The sequence below is a fragment of the Schistocerca gregaria genome, chromosome 1 (genome assembly GCF_023897955.1).
Source record: "Schistocerca gregaria isolate iqSchGreg1 chromosome 1, iqSchGreg1.2, whole genome shotgun sequence".
In the NCBI taxonomy this organism is placed as follows: domain Eukaryota; kingdom Metazoa; phylum Arthropoda; class Insecta; order Orthoptera; family Acrididae; genus Schistocerca; species Schistocerca gregaria.
This window is the reverse complement of record NC_064920.1, coordinates 970,377,757-970,395,842: the sequence shown is the minus strand read 5'-3', so window position 1 is coordinate 970,395,842 and position 18,086 is coordinate 970,377,757. Positions and strand designations below refer to the sequence as shown.

Here is an 18,086-nt window from a genome sequence, read left to right as displayed (position 1 = left end):
CACGCTCATAAAAGTGCGAAGAAGTTAGTTGTTTGCTGGATTCTGTTGGAGGGTGCGTTCTCGGAATTCAAACAGTAAAGTAAGACTATGGCTCTTTCGTATTGCCTGCCTCTGAGGTTCGAATAAAAAGCTCGCGACCTTCTAGCATTTACTAAAATAATCCTTGACGAAAATCTTCTATCTTCTTCGGATCGTCTCTATCGACTCTACTCAAGGAAAGTTTGAACCGAGTGTTACGGAAGCACCGAGTGCAGAGCCACGATGTGACAGTTCGAGAAGCACCAAGCCGACGAAGAGTCTCCAGTTAATCACAGTGCAACTTTAGCCCTGTGCTAAAACTCACTACACCCGGTGACTCCTGTGAACAAGACTATAATACAGCTTATTATTGCCATTTGCGTGCAGGTTCTCTACCGACTGAGCGATCCAGTTTCTGTGAAGTTACGAGAGAGATAATGGTGGAAGGAAAGCTCTGAGGGCGAGTCAAGACCAGTGTTTAGCTAGCTCAGTCGGTGCCGGCAAAGTGTTTCAGACTGTTCGGTAAGGATTCTGGCCAGCTTCTGTAATGAAAAAGCCGAGTAAAGTTTCTTATCGGCAGAATTTGAAAGACGTCGCGAGACATCTGCACACAACCACTGACAAAAAACTTAAGACAAATAGTTCGAAAAAAATAAAAATAAAGGATAAGTTGCTAGAGCAATTCCTCGCTAAAGACTAAGGTCCCAGATTCAAGTCTCCGTCCGACACATGGTTGTGATATGCCAGAAAGTTTTAGTCCTATGAGGTAGTTCACTTTTAAAAATGCTGTCGACCTTACCATCTAGCAAGCCTCTGAATAAATGAAAAGCTTTATTTCAGTGCCACATGAAACTCATTTCATTTGTCTCCACAGTGGCTATGGGAGCTATCAAATCGTGCCTTAATTTCGAGATTTTTGCATATGAAAGAAACTTCCTGCTTCAGTGCCTGTCCACAAAGTCAGTGATGTTGAAACAAGCTATTACCATTTTTCAGTTCAAGATAGTAGATTTTTTGTGTGCCGATTGTGTAACGTCGTCGACCCCATCCGTCGAATAACGTTCAAAACCTACCAAAGGGGTACTTGAAAAGAAACACATTTTGTAAAATTAATAAATCCTCAAACTGAAGTAGTGATATAAATAATTTGGACATATTTCGTACTCTTACTGGAAGAGTGACATACATATTTTTCATTTACTTAATCTGTATCAAATGTAGAGGCTGATTTAAAAGTAACTGTACACGATTTGTGGGGGTAATATACGGATATAAATAAGAGTAAAATCTTAAATTAAGTTTTGCTGATACTACTTTATTTCCGTGTTGTGATGCATAATGCCATTTATGGTAGACATTACATCATTGGCTAGTATAGGCTTTTTTGCGTGTTGTCTGCATATCGACCGATGTTGCTTTGTCGACAGTGCCCCTGTACATTTCAATTGGCAAGAAATTATCTCGTAGTTGGTCATCCTGATAAGCTGACTGGTCCTGCAGGATCAGTTGCTTGGTCCGCCGAATCTCCGGATCTCAACACCTGGGCTTCTACCTTTGGGGTCGTCTTAAGGAGCTCGTGCATCGTGTGAATGTGCCGAACTATAGCAACTAACTGAGAATAGCTCTGCAACTGTGCGGAATGAGATGAACGGAGCCTCCAACATTACGAGAGTGGTAAGAAGTCGAGGACGTCAATGTCTTCGTCTACATGGACAGCATTTTCTACATGCTCTGGGGTAAACCTACAGTACATAGTTAATTTCGGGTTCTTTCGTGTCGTTGCTTTCTGAGAAGAATTAACTTCACGTTGTTTGTGTTGCATTTGTGATCCCAGCTCTACTGCATAACTCTGAACTCTGACATGAAACAATTTAAGATAAAACTTCATTTAAAGTTTTACTCTTATTTTGATGTATACATTACACCTGTTGTAACAGCGATCGTAACAGTCGCAGGGTAGTAGTGACGGAAACGTGGCGGGACCCGCGGAGCGGCCCTCGAACAACAACACAACGGGAGAGGACTGACACGACCACCGAAAGACCGTACGACACAACAAGAACGAACAACAGAGTTATGAAAACCAAACAAAACAACCACGTCTACTCGTAAAGAAAACATGATAGTAAATACGCTGTCTAATGCGAAGCGATATGTCCTGAGAGACGTACGCCACGTTAGACTGGCAGGCTGAGCTTTTTTTTTCTTTTATTGTTATGTTATACCTGCACATACAAACAGGTAGGCTGGCACCAGCATTCTACGCCGCTCTTCAGCCTTAGAGGAGACAATGATAAAAGACAGAAAGAATACTCAGAAATGACAGAATGGGGCGAAATAACAGTAGCCATAAAATACAAAACATGGAGCCGTTCACACTCGACGAGTAATCACACCACAAGCTGTTGACACGACGCACAAATATCGATGATTGCTATAACACATGATCTCCGGCGCGCGAATGTCCACGTAACGTGTGCGAGTCTGTGGACCTACCAAGAGGTGAAGAAGTGTGAGGGGGGGGGGGGGGAGAGGGAAGAGCAAAGATGCCAATGGCAGAGGAGATGGGAGGAGGAGTAGAGGGATGGGGGGGAGGCCCGGGGGAGGTGTGGGGAGAAAGGGAGGAGTGAGGGAAGGGGGAGAGGAGGAGAGAAGGGAGAGAGGGTGCCCAAAGGAACAAACACAGGAAGAGGGAGGGAGGACCAAAGTTGGTAGGAGGGGTAGATGGAGGGAAGGAGGGCGTCATCAGGGAGGGGGAGCTGGCGGGAGCCACCTTGGGAGAGGGTAAGGAGGGTGGAGAGATGGAGAGCAGGTGGGATGTGGGAATACAGGCGCGGCAGCGGGCGGTGGTGGGAGAGGATGGGGGAGACAAGCGGGTGAGGAGGATCGAGTGTATTGGAGGTGTAGAGGATCTGCATCCTTTCAAGGAAAAGGAGGAGGTGGGGGAACGGAATTAGGTCGTACAGGATCCTCGTGGGGGAGGAGAGATGGATGCGGTAGGCGAGGCGGAGAGCATGGCGTTCAAGGACTTGAAGGGATTTATAAAAGGTAGGGGGGCGGAGATCCAGGCAGGATGGGCGTAACAGAGGAACAGGCTTAGCGACAGGCGGTCGCTGAAGTACTCGATCGGCGACGCCGCTATTGGCCGCTGCAACCACGTGTTCCACTGTGGCGCCCTCACTCTAAATGCGGGCCAGGAGGCGCGCACCGCCACAGATTACGGCGGGATGGTGCAGAGACCTCTAGGGGTCTTCGACGTCCATGACGTCTGGCGGGGATTCAAATTCCGCGGCGCGCGGTACCAGAACATCCACGAAGTGTGTACAGCCACTTTTGGATCACCTTGTATAATTGGACATAGCGACAGGTCGCAGCTAGCGTGAGTAGTACACATATTATTATGCATTAATATGTGTCAAGACCACTATGTTTCTCTTATCCGTCACATGTAGCGTAGGAGTGTGAAAGGGTGATCAGAACAAGCAGTCATCATGCGAACTTTTATTCTGCAAATAACTATAAGGTGTGTAACGTTAGCGGCATTGTAGGAGACTTTTGCAATCAGCTTTAATTAACTTTCTACCTCTGTGTCCTACACGTCTGATATTTGTTATTTTTTGTTGTGGAATGTATACTTCAGATATTATGAGACTAGATTTTTTTGTATAACATGGCAGTCGATGAGAAGATTATAAAACTACTTCTCTGAACAAAATACGTTCACCTGAGCGCGAGCTAGGCTGATAGCTCGTAACAAAATTAAACTTCAGGGTCGTAGACGTTAATAGTACTTACAATTGCGCTGTCTCCACTGAAACAGAATTTGTCTGCAGGTCACCAATCTTGTTGCTCTCCAGGTCTCTGCAAACAAACAGTAACGTTGCACTTACAACACAAATAAACGTCACAAGTAAGAAAATTCATTTTCACAATTTATATGAAATGCATATGGTCTTAAGAAGGAATTGGTAACGAAATTACCTTTCAAGTTCTTTTTAGTTCTGAACGTCAAAAGTACATTATTAAATTAACCAATACTACGTTAAACGTAAATACTTGGTGCGGCATGAGCAGCACGGCAATAAAAATTGACACAAACTCAGCCTCCAATAACAATGTGCACAGGTAAGACACACTCAGATAAGCTTGCAATTCGTACATTAGGTACGAGGTCCTGTACTTTAAAGTATTTCTCATATCTCTATGGGCTATTGAAACAAATATGAGAACCAGCGTCTCATCAACATGGGAGTACGTGATTAAAATGCGCCCAGTTTGTTACCAGTAAAAGAATAGGTATCGACAAGTAGAGCACCTTTAACAATAAAACACTGCGTTCATAATGGACTAGGGATGTTTCCCTTTACAGATAATCAAATACAACAAAGAAATGTCTATATAATGGCAATTAATATCTCTATGCCTCATCTCTACCCACATTGTTTAACAAAAATAACACTAGTAATTACAGTAATGATAAAATTGAAATAATGTTCTAATGTTACACCAAAAAAATTAATATCTTAAAGTAACAAGTCGTTGACAGTAATGTGTTGCAGTTTCGTTGATATCTCTTTGTAACATTCTAAACCTGAGACGCGACAGTTGCCATCTTTCGCTTGCAAAAACTGTAAAATATTGTTGCCTTTAGATGTATAGTTGTGGCGCACCATAGCAGCTTACAGCAACTGTTACTCTCCTTATACATAGTAGGTACAATTTCGACATGGATGTAGAAATGCTAAACACCATTCAGTGCTGTTACTGAAGTCAGTATTTAACCACCAGAACAAGCTGACGTTTAGATGCACATAAAACATTTCACAAGTATATGCCACAAATGCAGTTCATAATGCAAAATACGGCGCAGTTCTTCTGCTATAATTGGTGTGACCATCGTAACACATCGTGGACGTAACTGTAGACTGACTGAAACTGGAAATAAGTGGTCCATTGGTGTACTACATTTAGCTAAATTGTGAGCTGGTGCTCTTTTACTATTGGTTTCAGCAGCTCACAATTCACGTAGTTCATAACACTTCAACATTAAAACAGACTTGATAGCGTAAAATCAACAGAAAAGTCTCCAAGTTTCCTTACACAGGAGACGGCATAATTAGCAGGGTAGCGGCATGAAGAGATTCCCTTGTGTTTGCAGTAGTCGGTCAGGGACATTGTAAGTAGGCTGTTTAGGTTTTTTATATTGGTAACGCCACGTAGCGCTCTGTATGAAAGTCACTGACTGCATTGCATTTTCTTTGCTAATTTATGCTACTTGATTTGCCAATTTACATTTTTTATCATTGCTGTTTGTGTTAATTGTTTTGTACTGCTGCACTACCTCGTCCCTTAGTTTGGCATCTGAGCTCAGTAGATTAAAGTTAGCTTAAGAGGGGGTAGATTATATATGAGAACGAGTTGTGATTAATTGGATGAAATGCATTGAGAAGCTATTAGAAAATGGTTTGGCCAAAAAAGGATATTGAAAGAGGATATGAACAAAAATTAGGGTTTAGGGACAACAGGTTTAGGTAGGATTTTCTTGGAAATAAATGATGAGGTAAGATAATGGAAAATAAATAATGAGGTAAGAAATATGTGGACATATAAATACAGAAAGCATGCTTGGACAGGATTTTTTTTTTTGTAGGAACGGATGTTGAGATAAGACGAAGGATCTATGGAATGACGTTTTGGGTTGGACTGCAGTACCAAATGTTACACTGAAAACAAACCCTGTCCTGTATTTTTGTCTTATTACACTACGTGAATTGGTCTTTTTCCTGTCTTTATGTGTTTAGCTAATAAGTTATTTCCTTTGTATAGATGTTTGGACATTATTTATTCTGTTCTGCTTTAATGCTCATGTGTGAAATTAATGTATCGAAAACTATTCTCATTATTTTATATATTCACTTATGTCATAATTCCTGTAACACTGATGTATCTGTTTATTTCTATTCTTTTGTAAAGCCTGTACTACTACAAATGTTATCTGTATTATTATGTTTTTCATGATGTATTTTGTAACTTTGTTATTGTATTCTTATGTTATAAAATTGTAATTGACACCAGTTCATCAAATTAAGTAACTTGTAAGTTACATTTCACTGCACACATTTCTGTTGGTCATAGTATATGGACAATATGTGAGAAGTAGGGACTGTTAGTGTTTGCATGGGTGTTGATAATTCAGCAAGGGACTGGTTAATAGCATTGCTGGTTCTAAGGACAATTCCAAAAACTTTGTGCGTGCATAAGTGGTGGTTGATGGACTTGCTATATTCTCCGCAAGACTCATCGATGGTGATTGTGCACCTGCACAGTCGCAACAGATGACTGCTGGCCGTCTCTACAAGGACTGAAGTGGGTCTGCACCTTCGATGGCCCACCAATACCATTATTTCTACAAGGACTGCAGTGGGTCTGCACCTCTGGTGGCCCACCAATACCATAATCTCTACCAGGACTATAGTGAGTCTGCTCTGTGATGACCTACCTACCAATAGTCCTAACTTCGACTGACTCTGCTGTGGGTTTGCTCTGTTGTGGCCCATTACCTGTCTGCATGTCTTTCAGTTGGAAGGACAACACTACTTCTTCAAGACTGCATGGAAATCCACTACTTACGTGAGCATTCTCTTTTACTGCTCAGACTTCGAGGGAAAAAAAAACACTGCAATTTTACTATGATGGATAATCAGGACTGTCTTTATGGACTATGAGAAAATTTTAGCTTTTGACCAACATTGTATCAATAAGTGTGTGCATTTGATTTCTTTCTTATTGCGATTATGAAAAATTTCATCAAATCATTATTGGCTACTGCCCAAAACAATTTGTAAAATTTTTTGTGGGGAGCATGGGGCTATGTAAGTAGGCTGTTTAGGTTTTTTATATTGCTAACGCCACGTAGCGCTCTGTATGAAAGTCACTGGTTGTGCTGTGTGCAGTCAGTGGCTGGTTGGCATTGTTGTAATACTCGCCATTGTAGTGTTGGGCAGCTGGATGTTAACAGCGCGTAGCGTTGCGCAGTTGGAGGTGAGCCGCCAGCAGTGGTGGATGTGGGGAGAGAGATGGCGGAGTTTTGAAATTTGTAAGACTGGATGTCATGAACTGCTATATACATTATCAATTTTGAACACTATTGAGGTAAATACATTGTTTTTTCTCTATCAAAATCTTTCATTTGCTAACTATGCCTATCAGTAGTTAGTGCCTTCAGTAGTTTGAATCTTTTATTTAGCTGGCAGTTGTGGCGCTCGCTGTATTGCAGTAGTTCGAGTAACGAAGATTTTTGTGAGGTAAGTGATTTGTGAAAGGCATAGGTTAATGTTAGTCAGGGCCATTCTTTTGTTGGGATTATTGAAAGTCAGGTTGCGTTGCGCTAAAAAATATTGTGTGTCAGTTTAAGCATAGTCTTGTATAATTTTTCTAAGGGGACGTTTCAACGTACTTGGAATAATGATACTTTGACTAACTACAAGACTGGGTAATAGCATACCAAATATTGAAACAGCTGGTATCAGACATTGAGCAACATCACTGCGAAACGAGTTTGGAGCAATAAAGCGGCCTAAGACTTATGGCAATTATACTGCTGGTCTGTAACTTTCAGAAACAAAGAAAATACTGAAACTTCGTGGCATATTTAAATTGTGTGCCAGACCAGGTCTCGAACCTGAAACTTAATCGTTTCGCCGCCAAATCCGCTATCCACTGAGACCGCCGGACAGGACTCAGAACCCGTCCCCTCAATTTCAGGTCTGCAGGAGACGGCCGTCACACCTTGCGGCCTGTACCAAATCGCTGCTGGCTAACAGCTTAGGGACGGGGAAAGAGATAGAGAAAGAGAGAGAGAGAACTCTAAAATTCCAACTGGCGCCACTGAGAGCTCTACACCAGGGCGTGTACTCGTGGCTATAAAGGTTCTTTTTATTACTGCACAGGTCGTCGGACCTTATCTGCACTTTTATACCATTCTTAAATTGGCACCTATACGAAATCTTTACAAAAAAAGTGAACACGTGAGTTCCAAATACCCCGTAAGATGAACAGACCGACCTGAATATTTCACAAGGCCATGAGCAATTCCTTTCCTTCGTACGAGAACGGTAGCGCCTGACCAATAATCCTCCTCTAGCCATCCTTGTATTATCCGGATGTTGAATTCTTACTTTCTTGTTCCTCGCCTCATACCACTTTTTATTTCAAAACTTTATTCAACAAATTATAACATTTAACACAATTATATTATAGTGACAGAAAAGCAAACTCAGTTTAGAGGTAACTGTGTACATTGTAACATATTGACACTTCAGTCTTCTGTATGGAAATTGTGTAAGTACGCCCTCTACTAGTTATGTAGCTTCTTTGTCTACTAGCCCAGTACTCAATATATGACAAGGAGACATTCTTACACTTTGCTTCTGTTATTATTCCGAAAGAGTAACGTCCAACTTTTGTTTTCATTTTGTGTTTTGATAACACCATAATATCTTCAGTTCTCATTAAAGTACGTCGGGGAATCTGTGATAGGGTTTCTCTTCATGATTGTGAAATGTACCGTGCTTACTTTCAGCCAGTTTGTTGCGTTACTTTGGTGGTTTGGAACGCCTATTTCTCTATGTTGTATTAATCTATTCTTCGTATTACCGCTAACTTATCTTGAGTCCATAACCTGTTCAAGTTTTCTCCACATACAAATTTGTGTGTCATGTTGTCTGACTAATTACATGCTTGAAATTGATTAGTACAAGCCTAATCTATTTTATTTAGCTCATCATGTGTTTCAATTATCTCACTTATTAGCTTCTGCCAAGAGACATTCACATCACTGATAATGATTATAGTGTAGATTGTTATAAGTATTGTCCAGTTAACAAAATGGTTCAAATGTCTCTGAGCACTATGGGACTTAACTTCTGAGGTCATCAGTCCCCTAGAACTTAGAACTACTTAAACCTAACTAACCTACGGACATCAGACACATCCATGCCCGAGGCAGGATTCGAACCTGCGACCGTAGCGGTCGCGCGGATCCAGACTGTAGCGCCTAGAACTGCTCGGCCACTCCGGCCGTCTCCAGTTAACATTCGGACATTGTATTTGATTTTAGTTTCTTTTTAAGCTGAGTGTAAATTGTTCGGATTAAAATATATTTCATTGTAATCTAGTGCCAGATTGTCATTTTTCTCTGCTTCGGGCGTAGCGGCGCGGTCGGGGCGCCTTGCCACGGTTCGCGCCGCTCCCCCCGTCGGAGGTTCGAGTCCTCCCTCGGGCATGGGTGTGTGTGTCGTCCTTAGCGTAAGTTAGTTTAAGTTAGATTAAGTTGTGTGATGACCTCAGCAGTTTGGCCCATAGAAAATTACCACAAATTTCCATTTTTTTCCATTTTTCTCTGAAACTGTCACCCAACAGAGTTGAAGATTTTCAGCTCATTTCCCTCGAACGACTAGTCGAACACTCACGCTACATAATAACTGCAATCAAGATTCAGCAACTCGAGTGACTGCTGCTCTTACTGATTTCCCTTCATATATATTTTTAGTGCAGTGAAGGAACTACACAGTTGGAAGCCTGCGAGCTGGTTAGCAAAAGACAAGAATTCTTTTAGGAGCAGTTGGATGTCATTAAAGTGTTCAGTTCAGGTAAACAGACATACATTCAGTTCACCCTCGCCATGGTTGCTATCGGCCGTTTCGTAGGGACGCCATATTAGTTCATTCTGTTCAAAAGCCAGTTATTCCGTTTTAATACATCGCAGCCAGATAGTCTGCTTTCAGTATGCGCTTTGGTCGTCTCATTCATGTTCGATGCTACTTTTCTGCGTTCTTCCCGTAGTTTCCTAACCATGCTTACAATGACTGGTCGTATTCGTGTATTATCTGCGTAACTTTGCGTTAATCATGTCCACCTACCTTTGCCAAGCTACAGTTCATCATTAGGACCCCTTGTCTAAGCATTTAATTTTTTTTATGTCAATAGGTAACTCATGTGTTTCACTTTGCAACTGTAAATCTGTTTATAATAGTGACCCCTTGTTCCTGGTATACGAGAGTCATTTTTAAAGTAAGAACCGATACGGCATCGTGACCGCGCATCCTGTCACCTGACGTCCTTTCACGATCGGCCACTCCTGGCCAGTCTCTCACTACGTCGCCATTACGTTTCACGTCTCTGCCGGTGTTGGTTGTATGGTTACACTGCTTAATTTGTCGCCATGTCAATCAGTAACCCCGCCGATTGTGAAGTGCACTCGGTTATTCGGTTCTTAAATGCAAAACAAGTTCATCCTGCTGAAATTCACCGGCAGCTTGTTGAAGTTGATGTTGCAGGTGTAATGAACGATGAAAGAACGATACGGACTGTTTATTATCATGAATGAAGGCTTGACACAAAAAGTTGATGAGGCAATTCGCCAGAACAGGCGCTTCACTATTGACGAGCTACATAAGAAATTCCGACAACTTTCAAGGTCAGTAGTTTATCACATTGTTACTGACAAACTTCACTACAAAAAATGTGTACGAGATAGGTGCGAAACATTTTGATAGAAGAAACACAAAACAAAGCGAACTGCACATTCTTTGTCCGATTTGGAGCACTATCACAAGGATGCGACGAGACCTTGAGCCACATTGTGATCTGTGACGAAACTACACTCCAGAGCATAAACGTCAGTCCAGCCAGTGGCGCCATTCAGACTCCCCGCTGAAACCACGAAAATTCAAACAAGACCACGGAAAATCGTGACCATGGTTTTTGGGGACCAGAAAGTCAGTTTTCTGTTAGACGTTTTTGCTGAGAGGTACTATGAAATATTATTGAAGCTTAAGGGCGCTACTGAAAATCGCTGGCTGGGACTGCTCTCTAGCGGCTTCGTTCTGCTTAACAATGCTCGGCCTCAAGTTGCGGCAAGAACAAAGACGCAACGAGACAAGTTTCATTCGGAATTACTGGATCATTCACCATACAGCCCTAACTGAGCGCCATCATACTTCCATCTGTTTCAAAAACTGAAGGAATTTATTGGTAAAAAGTTCCTGGAAGATAATGGTATGTGGAAAGAAACTTTTAGTAACTGGTTTGAAATTCAGGCGGTAGAGTTCTTTGATGCTGGGATCCGAAAACTGGTGCCATGACTTGACAAATTTTTAGATATTCATGGCGACTATGTTGGAAAGTTAAAAAAAGTGTATATTGTAGTTTGTATACTCTTTAAGTTCAATTACAAATCGTTTCTTACATTAAAAATGACCCTCATAGATTAGATGGCCCCTAGTCTCATTAATATGTCTATGTGTGTGGTGTGATACCCATACTGTCACTATTGACTGGGTAGCCCCCATTACCTATTATTCAATAAGACGTTTTCGTTGCACAGTATTAATATTTCCTTTAATTAATTTGCGCGAGCGCATGGGGTGCTTCCCTTCTCTGTAGCTCACCAGAGATCGGGGTTTAGCATCATAGAGGTATGCAAAGCAGCACAGCCGAAACCGCACATTGGATGTGAAGGACTGTATGTAGTTTAGTTTACAGTGTATGTGATTTTACAGAACTTATGTGGCGACTATGATTGAAGAATTTTATTAAGTGGGTTATTTGGAAAGTCCGCTTTTACTTTAGACATCCTGCTTATCAACAGTGCAATTGTTTTGTTAATTACACTTCTGGAAATTGAAATAAGAACACCGTGAATTCATTGTCCCAGGAAGGGGAAACTTTATTGACACATTCCTGGGGTCAGATACATCACATGATCACACTGACAGAACCACAGGCACATAGACACAGGCAACAGAGCATGCACAATGTCGGCACTAGTACAGTGTATATCCACCTTTCGCAGCAATGCAGGCTGCTATTCTCCCATGGAGACGATCGTAGAGATGCTGGATGTAGTCCTGTGGAACGGCTTGCCATGCCATTTCCACCTGGCGCCTCAGTTGGACCAGCGTTCGTGCTGGACGTGCAGACCGCGTGAGACGTCGCTTCATCCAGTCCCAAACATGCTCAATGGGGGACAGATCGGAAGATCTTGCTGGCCAGGGTAGTTGACTTACACCTTCTAGAGCACGTTGGGTGGCACAGGATACATGCGGACGTGCATTGTCCTGTTGGAACAGCAAGTTCCCTTGCCGGTCTAGGAATGGTAGAACGATGGGTTCGATGACGGTTTGGATGTACCGTGCACTATTCAGTGTCCCCTCGACGATCACCAGAGGTGTACGGCCAGTGTAGGAGATCGCTCCCCACACCATGATGCCGGGTGTTGGCCCTGTGTGCCTCGGTCGTATGCAGTCCTGATTGTGGCGCTCACCTGCACGGCGCCAAACACGCATACGACCATCATTGGCACCAAGGCAGAAGCGACTCTCATCGCTGAAGACGACACGTCTCCATCGTCCCTCCATTCACGCCTGTCGCGACACCACTGGAGGCGGGCTGCACGATGTTGGGGCGTGAGCGGAAGACGGCCTAACGGTGTGCGGGACCGTAGCCGAGCTTCATGGAGACGGTTGCTAATGGTCCTCGCCGATACCCCAGGAGCAACAGTGTCCCTAATTTGCTGGGAAGTGGCGGTGCGGTCCTCTACGGCACTGCGTACGATCCTATGGTCTTGGCGTGCATCCGTGCGTCGCTGCGGTCCGGTCCCAGGTCGACGGGCACGTGCATCTTCCGCCGACCACTGGCGACAACATCGATGTACTGTGGAGACCTCACGCCCCACGTGTTGAGCAATTCGGCGGTACGTCCACTCGGTCTCCCGCATGCCCACTATACGCCCTCGCTCAGAGTCCGTCAACTGCACATACGGTTCACGTCCACGCTGTCGCGGCATGCTACCAGTGTTAAAGACTGCGATGGAGCTCCGTATGCCACGGCAAACTGGCTGACACTGACGGCGGCGGTGCACAAATGCTGCGCAGCTAGCGCCATTCGACGGCCAACACCGCGGTTCCTGGTGTGTCCGCTGTGCCGTGCGTGTGATCATTGCTTGTACAGCCCTCTCGCAGTGTCCGGAGCAATTATGGTGGGTCTGACACACCGGTGTCAATGTGTTCTTTTTTCCATTTCCAGGAGTGTATATCACTTAGACTTGGCCACATTCTTTCCATGGACGATAGCGTGGTTTGTATTTTTACTCTGAGTATGTTCCCTTTCTAGAGATGGTTCATATGGATGTAAGCACTATGGGACTTAACATCTGAGGTCATTAGTCCCCTAGACTTAGAACTACTTAAACCTAACTAACCTAAGGACATCACACACACCCATGCCTGAGGCAGGATTCGAACCTGCGATCGTAGCAGCAGCGCGGATTCGGACTGAAGCGCGTAGAATCGCTCGGTCACAACGGCCGGCCCTTTCTAGAGAAATCGTCCCAAAGATGACATGGCGTTTTTTACTGCTCAGACTGTTATTGAAAGTATCTGAACGACGTACCACACTTCCGTCGGATTCAAGACTTTTTTGTTTTGTCTGTGATATTTAGTTCCCTGTGAAAGAGATGTATTTTGCTCGGAGATTGCCACAAAAGTGCATCGGGATGATGCTGTTGTTTGGGAGGAACAGTACTCCCATTCAGTTCCCAATATTTATATCTCCGAGGTAGTACGGAGAAGCCTGGTTCTGCCAGCAGGTTCGTCGTCTTCTTTTGATTTATTTGTGCTCCAGATGGCTTATTGTAAGATTCCATTGCTTCATGTAGGGTACTTCGTTAAGTTCACCACTTCTTAGCAGTGACCCCTGTATGATCTGAATGCGCTGCTGAAACGATATTTCGGTTCGTGTCCAACACAGGTAATATTTTGTGTATCACTCTTAGTAGGCGTTCGGGAGTGAATATCAAATGGCACACAGACATTGGGAGATCTTTGCTAACCGAACGTTCTGTTTTAATAGGTTTGAATAGCTCGCGTAATTGCTTGGAGTAAGACGTGACCAATTCTTTCCAAAGGGTTGCCACACTAAAGCGAAAGTAAAATTGCGTGATTCTTGTGGAGTGACTCGGTGGTAGATTAATTAGCGTCTCAATTTAAGAAGGAAATCTCTTGAAAAGCGGTTGTGTAATCTGTAGATTAATGTAGTGCTGAAAAATTCACTGCCTAGATAGATATTTTGTGGAAATTAAAGTCTTACTTGTTTCCCATAGATATGGTTGGTCTATAAACAATAATTTAAAAAGTACAATGTAACGTACTAGACAATGGATGGCTCCATAGAGAAAGCTCGTTTCACTGTTATCATTTCAACTACTAGTTGTCGAGAGATACAGGTTTACCGTATCAGCCGTCCCACATGTTAGCGAATCAGATGAATTAATCTAGCATGCAGCGCAATGTGCAAATGACCTGTGCTTGCATAATATGTAACATCGAAATACCGAAATAAGCTTTCACCGCGAAGTATTTCGCCCGTCGGGTAAGTAGCACTATCAGTGAATGTAGCTAATTTTCCGTTAGTCATTAATTTGCTGCAGTTTTTCAGGTAGGTGCTTACTTCACGTAACCAGCAGCAACACTAATCGAATTTGTCTTACTTTTCTCTATATTTCTAGTTGCACATATAACTTGAGTTAATACTTTACATTATAAAAAACTAAGACTTTTAAGGATTACCACATATAAAATGATGCAGAATAATAGGAAACGAATCATTTTGATGTCAGTTGTTTGTAAAGAACACCTAAATATAACGATATTTTCACAAAACTACGTAATATGAAGCGCTTACATTAGGAACTCCTTCACTGTTACTTTCAAAGTGTGAACGTACAAGCTGTGGCAAGAGATTAGACCGGCAGTTTCCCGTCGCAGAGCACATGGCTGGCGGTTGCTACGGGGCCGTGGCGAGCTGCTATCGTTTACGCGGCCTTGTAAAACCCGAGCGCTTGGTAGGGGCGCGTGTGGCCGTGTTTTCGCGCTTGGAGGAATTTATATTTCAGAGAAAAATTGATAAAAATGGAACTAAGAGTGGCAAGAGGTGCGAGTTGGCACTCATGGACAGAAAAATGTTTACAGTTAAATTATCGAGACGCTCCACAAAAATATTTAATAGTTTAAAAGTTATTGTTGTCTTTAAAATTGTAAACTTATGAAAGTTCAAAAGCTAATATGTTGGCAATGCTTTGGCCGATTAACATGAGCAGTTTACGGATGTTGCTAGTAGAGCTATGTCGCTGCATCCAGCAATCATAGCTGATCTAGCATAGTGTGTCCCATTTTTGAATGAGAGGTCGGAATATGGGATTCGACTGAGAGAAACTGTGTTTATGGTAATAAATAAATTTAAAAAGACGAAACTAGTGGCAGATTTATGAAGTTTAAAGAGGTAGATGAGTAATTAAGTATGTATTTTTATTTGTTTATTTATGTTTAGTATCAAAAGCCGGGGAAAGTAAAATCACGCCACAAGAACATTATTTGTGAAAAAACTGTAGCAGATACAGAAAATTAGACCTTAAATTGTTATTTTCCGGGAATATTCCATATGCTCCAATGTATCATATGTGTTTTGTGTATAGTTTTAGAATATTCATAATTCTTTTTGTCAGACATTGTTTTCAGTTAGGCAGTTCGAGGGTGCATAGGGCGGCCATCTTTGAGGACAGTACAGTTGAGTTTGGGCGACGATAAGGCGGATGTACCCCGCGCATTTTTTTGGGGGGGGGGGAGTTGTGGGAAAACTATCAAATGGAGCACAAGATAGTGGTTTAGTGGTTTACGACAGCAGACAAGAGCGTATTTTGCGAACTGTGAACAGACTGTTGAGTGCCGTGATCGCGACCTATGAATTTTATAGTGAAGTGTTGTAGCATCAGTTATTAACGGCCGCCCTTAAGTAACAGCCCCTCAGACTGCACTGTAAGAGGTTAGTGAATATACTGAAGAAAAATAAACTGCTTGTTCTAATTATAAACCAGTGACTCAGTATTTTAAATTTTACTGCAATACCTTCCTGCATTGTTTTGATATATTTTATTTCAGCTTTAAAGTTGAGTTTACAACAGATGTGAACTGGCATCCTATGACGATAAACGTAACCAAACATTGAGACCAGCCACATCTCTGAGACACTCAATTAAGCTGAGTGTAACAAATACATATATTTTCGTGCCATAGCACATGGGGGGCTCAAAGCCAAACTGTTGAAACTTCAATGCTTAGTGCCATTAAAAGCCTACTGCTATTTTTCCTGTCTCTGGAAATTGTCATGTTTTCGGTTACAAAACTTCGTGAAATCTAGATTTTCCACTTCATTGTCACTTAGCCACCTACCGTATCACTTCCTCTTCGTGTTGCACATATTCCAATGTTTGCCTTATTCCTATTCGTTTACGAGGCCAAGTGAAATTTTACAATGTTAGCAGCCATATTATATCTTTAAGATGTCTCTGTCTACTTCTGTTTCGTTTTCATAATATCCTCTATGACATTTTTCTTGCAGTGACCATCACGTATATCCTCTTTCACTTCTTCCCATTCAGCTCACTCAAAAATTCCCTAGTCGTAAACTGAGTTTATTTTTATCCCTCTCTCCAGCAAGGGATCTCTTTGGTTACTCCCTTCCCAGATTCCTAATAGTGGCAAAGCTGACACCCGACGGTGGCTCAAGCAACCACAGATAGCTGGTCGTATGGCTTCACAGTCCTCCTCAGTCCCTGAGACTAAATCAGTGAAGCCCTCCCAGCCAGACAAACCTAAAGAGCACTGAGAGAAATGTAAAAAGAAAAAGACCCCTAAGAACCAAGGCGCCACCATACCTACAAGCTCTGTGTCGGAGGATGAGGTGGAGATTGTCGCGTCTCTGGGGACCTAGGTCTCAAGAGCCCCTCAGACACAATTGATGTAGATCGTACAGGCACTCATCCGGTGGCAGCAGGTGACCCAGAGGCGTAGACTGCCTTATTGAGTGTTTAATGCCTTCACAGTCTCACGATCATGCAATCCTCCAGTGTAACTGTGACGGTTTTATCCAGCACCTGGCTGAGCTACAGCAACTGTTAAGCTTTACACCTGCTTTCTTCATTGCCCTCCAGGAAATCTGGTTCCCGGCAATGCGGACCCCTGCCCCCTGTAGGTATAAGGGATATTACAGGAACTGTAGCGTCTGTAATAGGGTGTCAGGTGGAGTTTGCCTCTATGCCCCAAACTCAGTATGTAGTGAACCTGTTCCCCTTCAAACCCCCTTTGAAGCTGTGGCTGTCAGGATAAGGACGATGCAGGAAGTAACTGTCTGCAATGTTTATCTTCCTCCAGATGGTGCAGTATCTCTGAACGTATTGGCAACACTGATTGATCAACTTCCTAAACCTTTCCTACTTTTGGGAGATTTTAATGCACATAACCCCTTGTGGGGTGGCGTCATGCTTACAGGCCGAGGTAGGGACGTCGAAAATTTACTGTCGCAACTCGACCTCTGCCTCTTAAATACAGGTGCCCCCACACATTTCAGTGTGGCAAGTGGCACATATTCAGCCATTGATCTCGGTTTGCAGTCCTGGCCTTCTCCCATCTATCCATTGGAGAGCACATGGCGATCACTTTCCCATCTACCTGTCACTTCTCCAGTGTCAGGCCCACGGGCGCCTACCCAGATGGGCTTTAAACAAGGCAGACTGGGAAGCCTTCACCTCTGCTGTCACCGCAGAATCTCCCCCACGTGGTGCCATCGATGTTGCCGTTGAACACATCACTACAACGATCGTTCCTGCGGCGGAAAATGCGATCCCTCGTTCTTTAGGGTGTCCCCGGTGGAAGACAGTCCCTTGGTGGTCGCCGGAAGTTGCTGAGGCAAGTAAAGAGTGTCGGCAAGCTCTACGGCGACAAAGCGGCACCCTTCCCTAGAGCACAAAGTAGCCTTCAAGCGACTCCGTGCCCTCGATCACTAGCTTACAAAAAGACGGTAACAGGAGAGTTGGGAGAGATACATGTCGACCATTGGGTGCCATACGTCACCTTCCCAAGTCTGGACGAAGATCAGACGTCTTTTTGGGTACCAGTCCCCAGCAGCTTCCCCGGGATTAACATCAATGGCGTGTTATCCGCCGACGCTAACGA

At 43.3% G+C, this 18,086-nt stretch overlaps 1 protein-coding gene across 4 annotated transcripts in view; it reads right to left on the bottom strand.

The window, feature by feature from the left end:
• LOC126276649 (probable glycoprotein hormone G-protein coupled receptor) overlaps nt 1–18,086 on the bottom strand; it is a 1,482,411-nt gene that overhangs the window by 317,346 nt on the left and 1,146,979 nt on the right. For all 4 annotated transcript variants that reach the window (XM_049977295.1, XM_049977293.1, XM_049977296.1 and 1 more), the window contains one exon: nt 3,814–3,879. In XM_049977295.1, the coding sequence (XP_049833252.1) occupies nt 3,814–3,879 (66 nt within the window). The remainder of the gene's footprint in view (nt 1–3,813; nt 3,880–18,086) is intronic.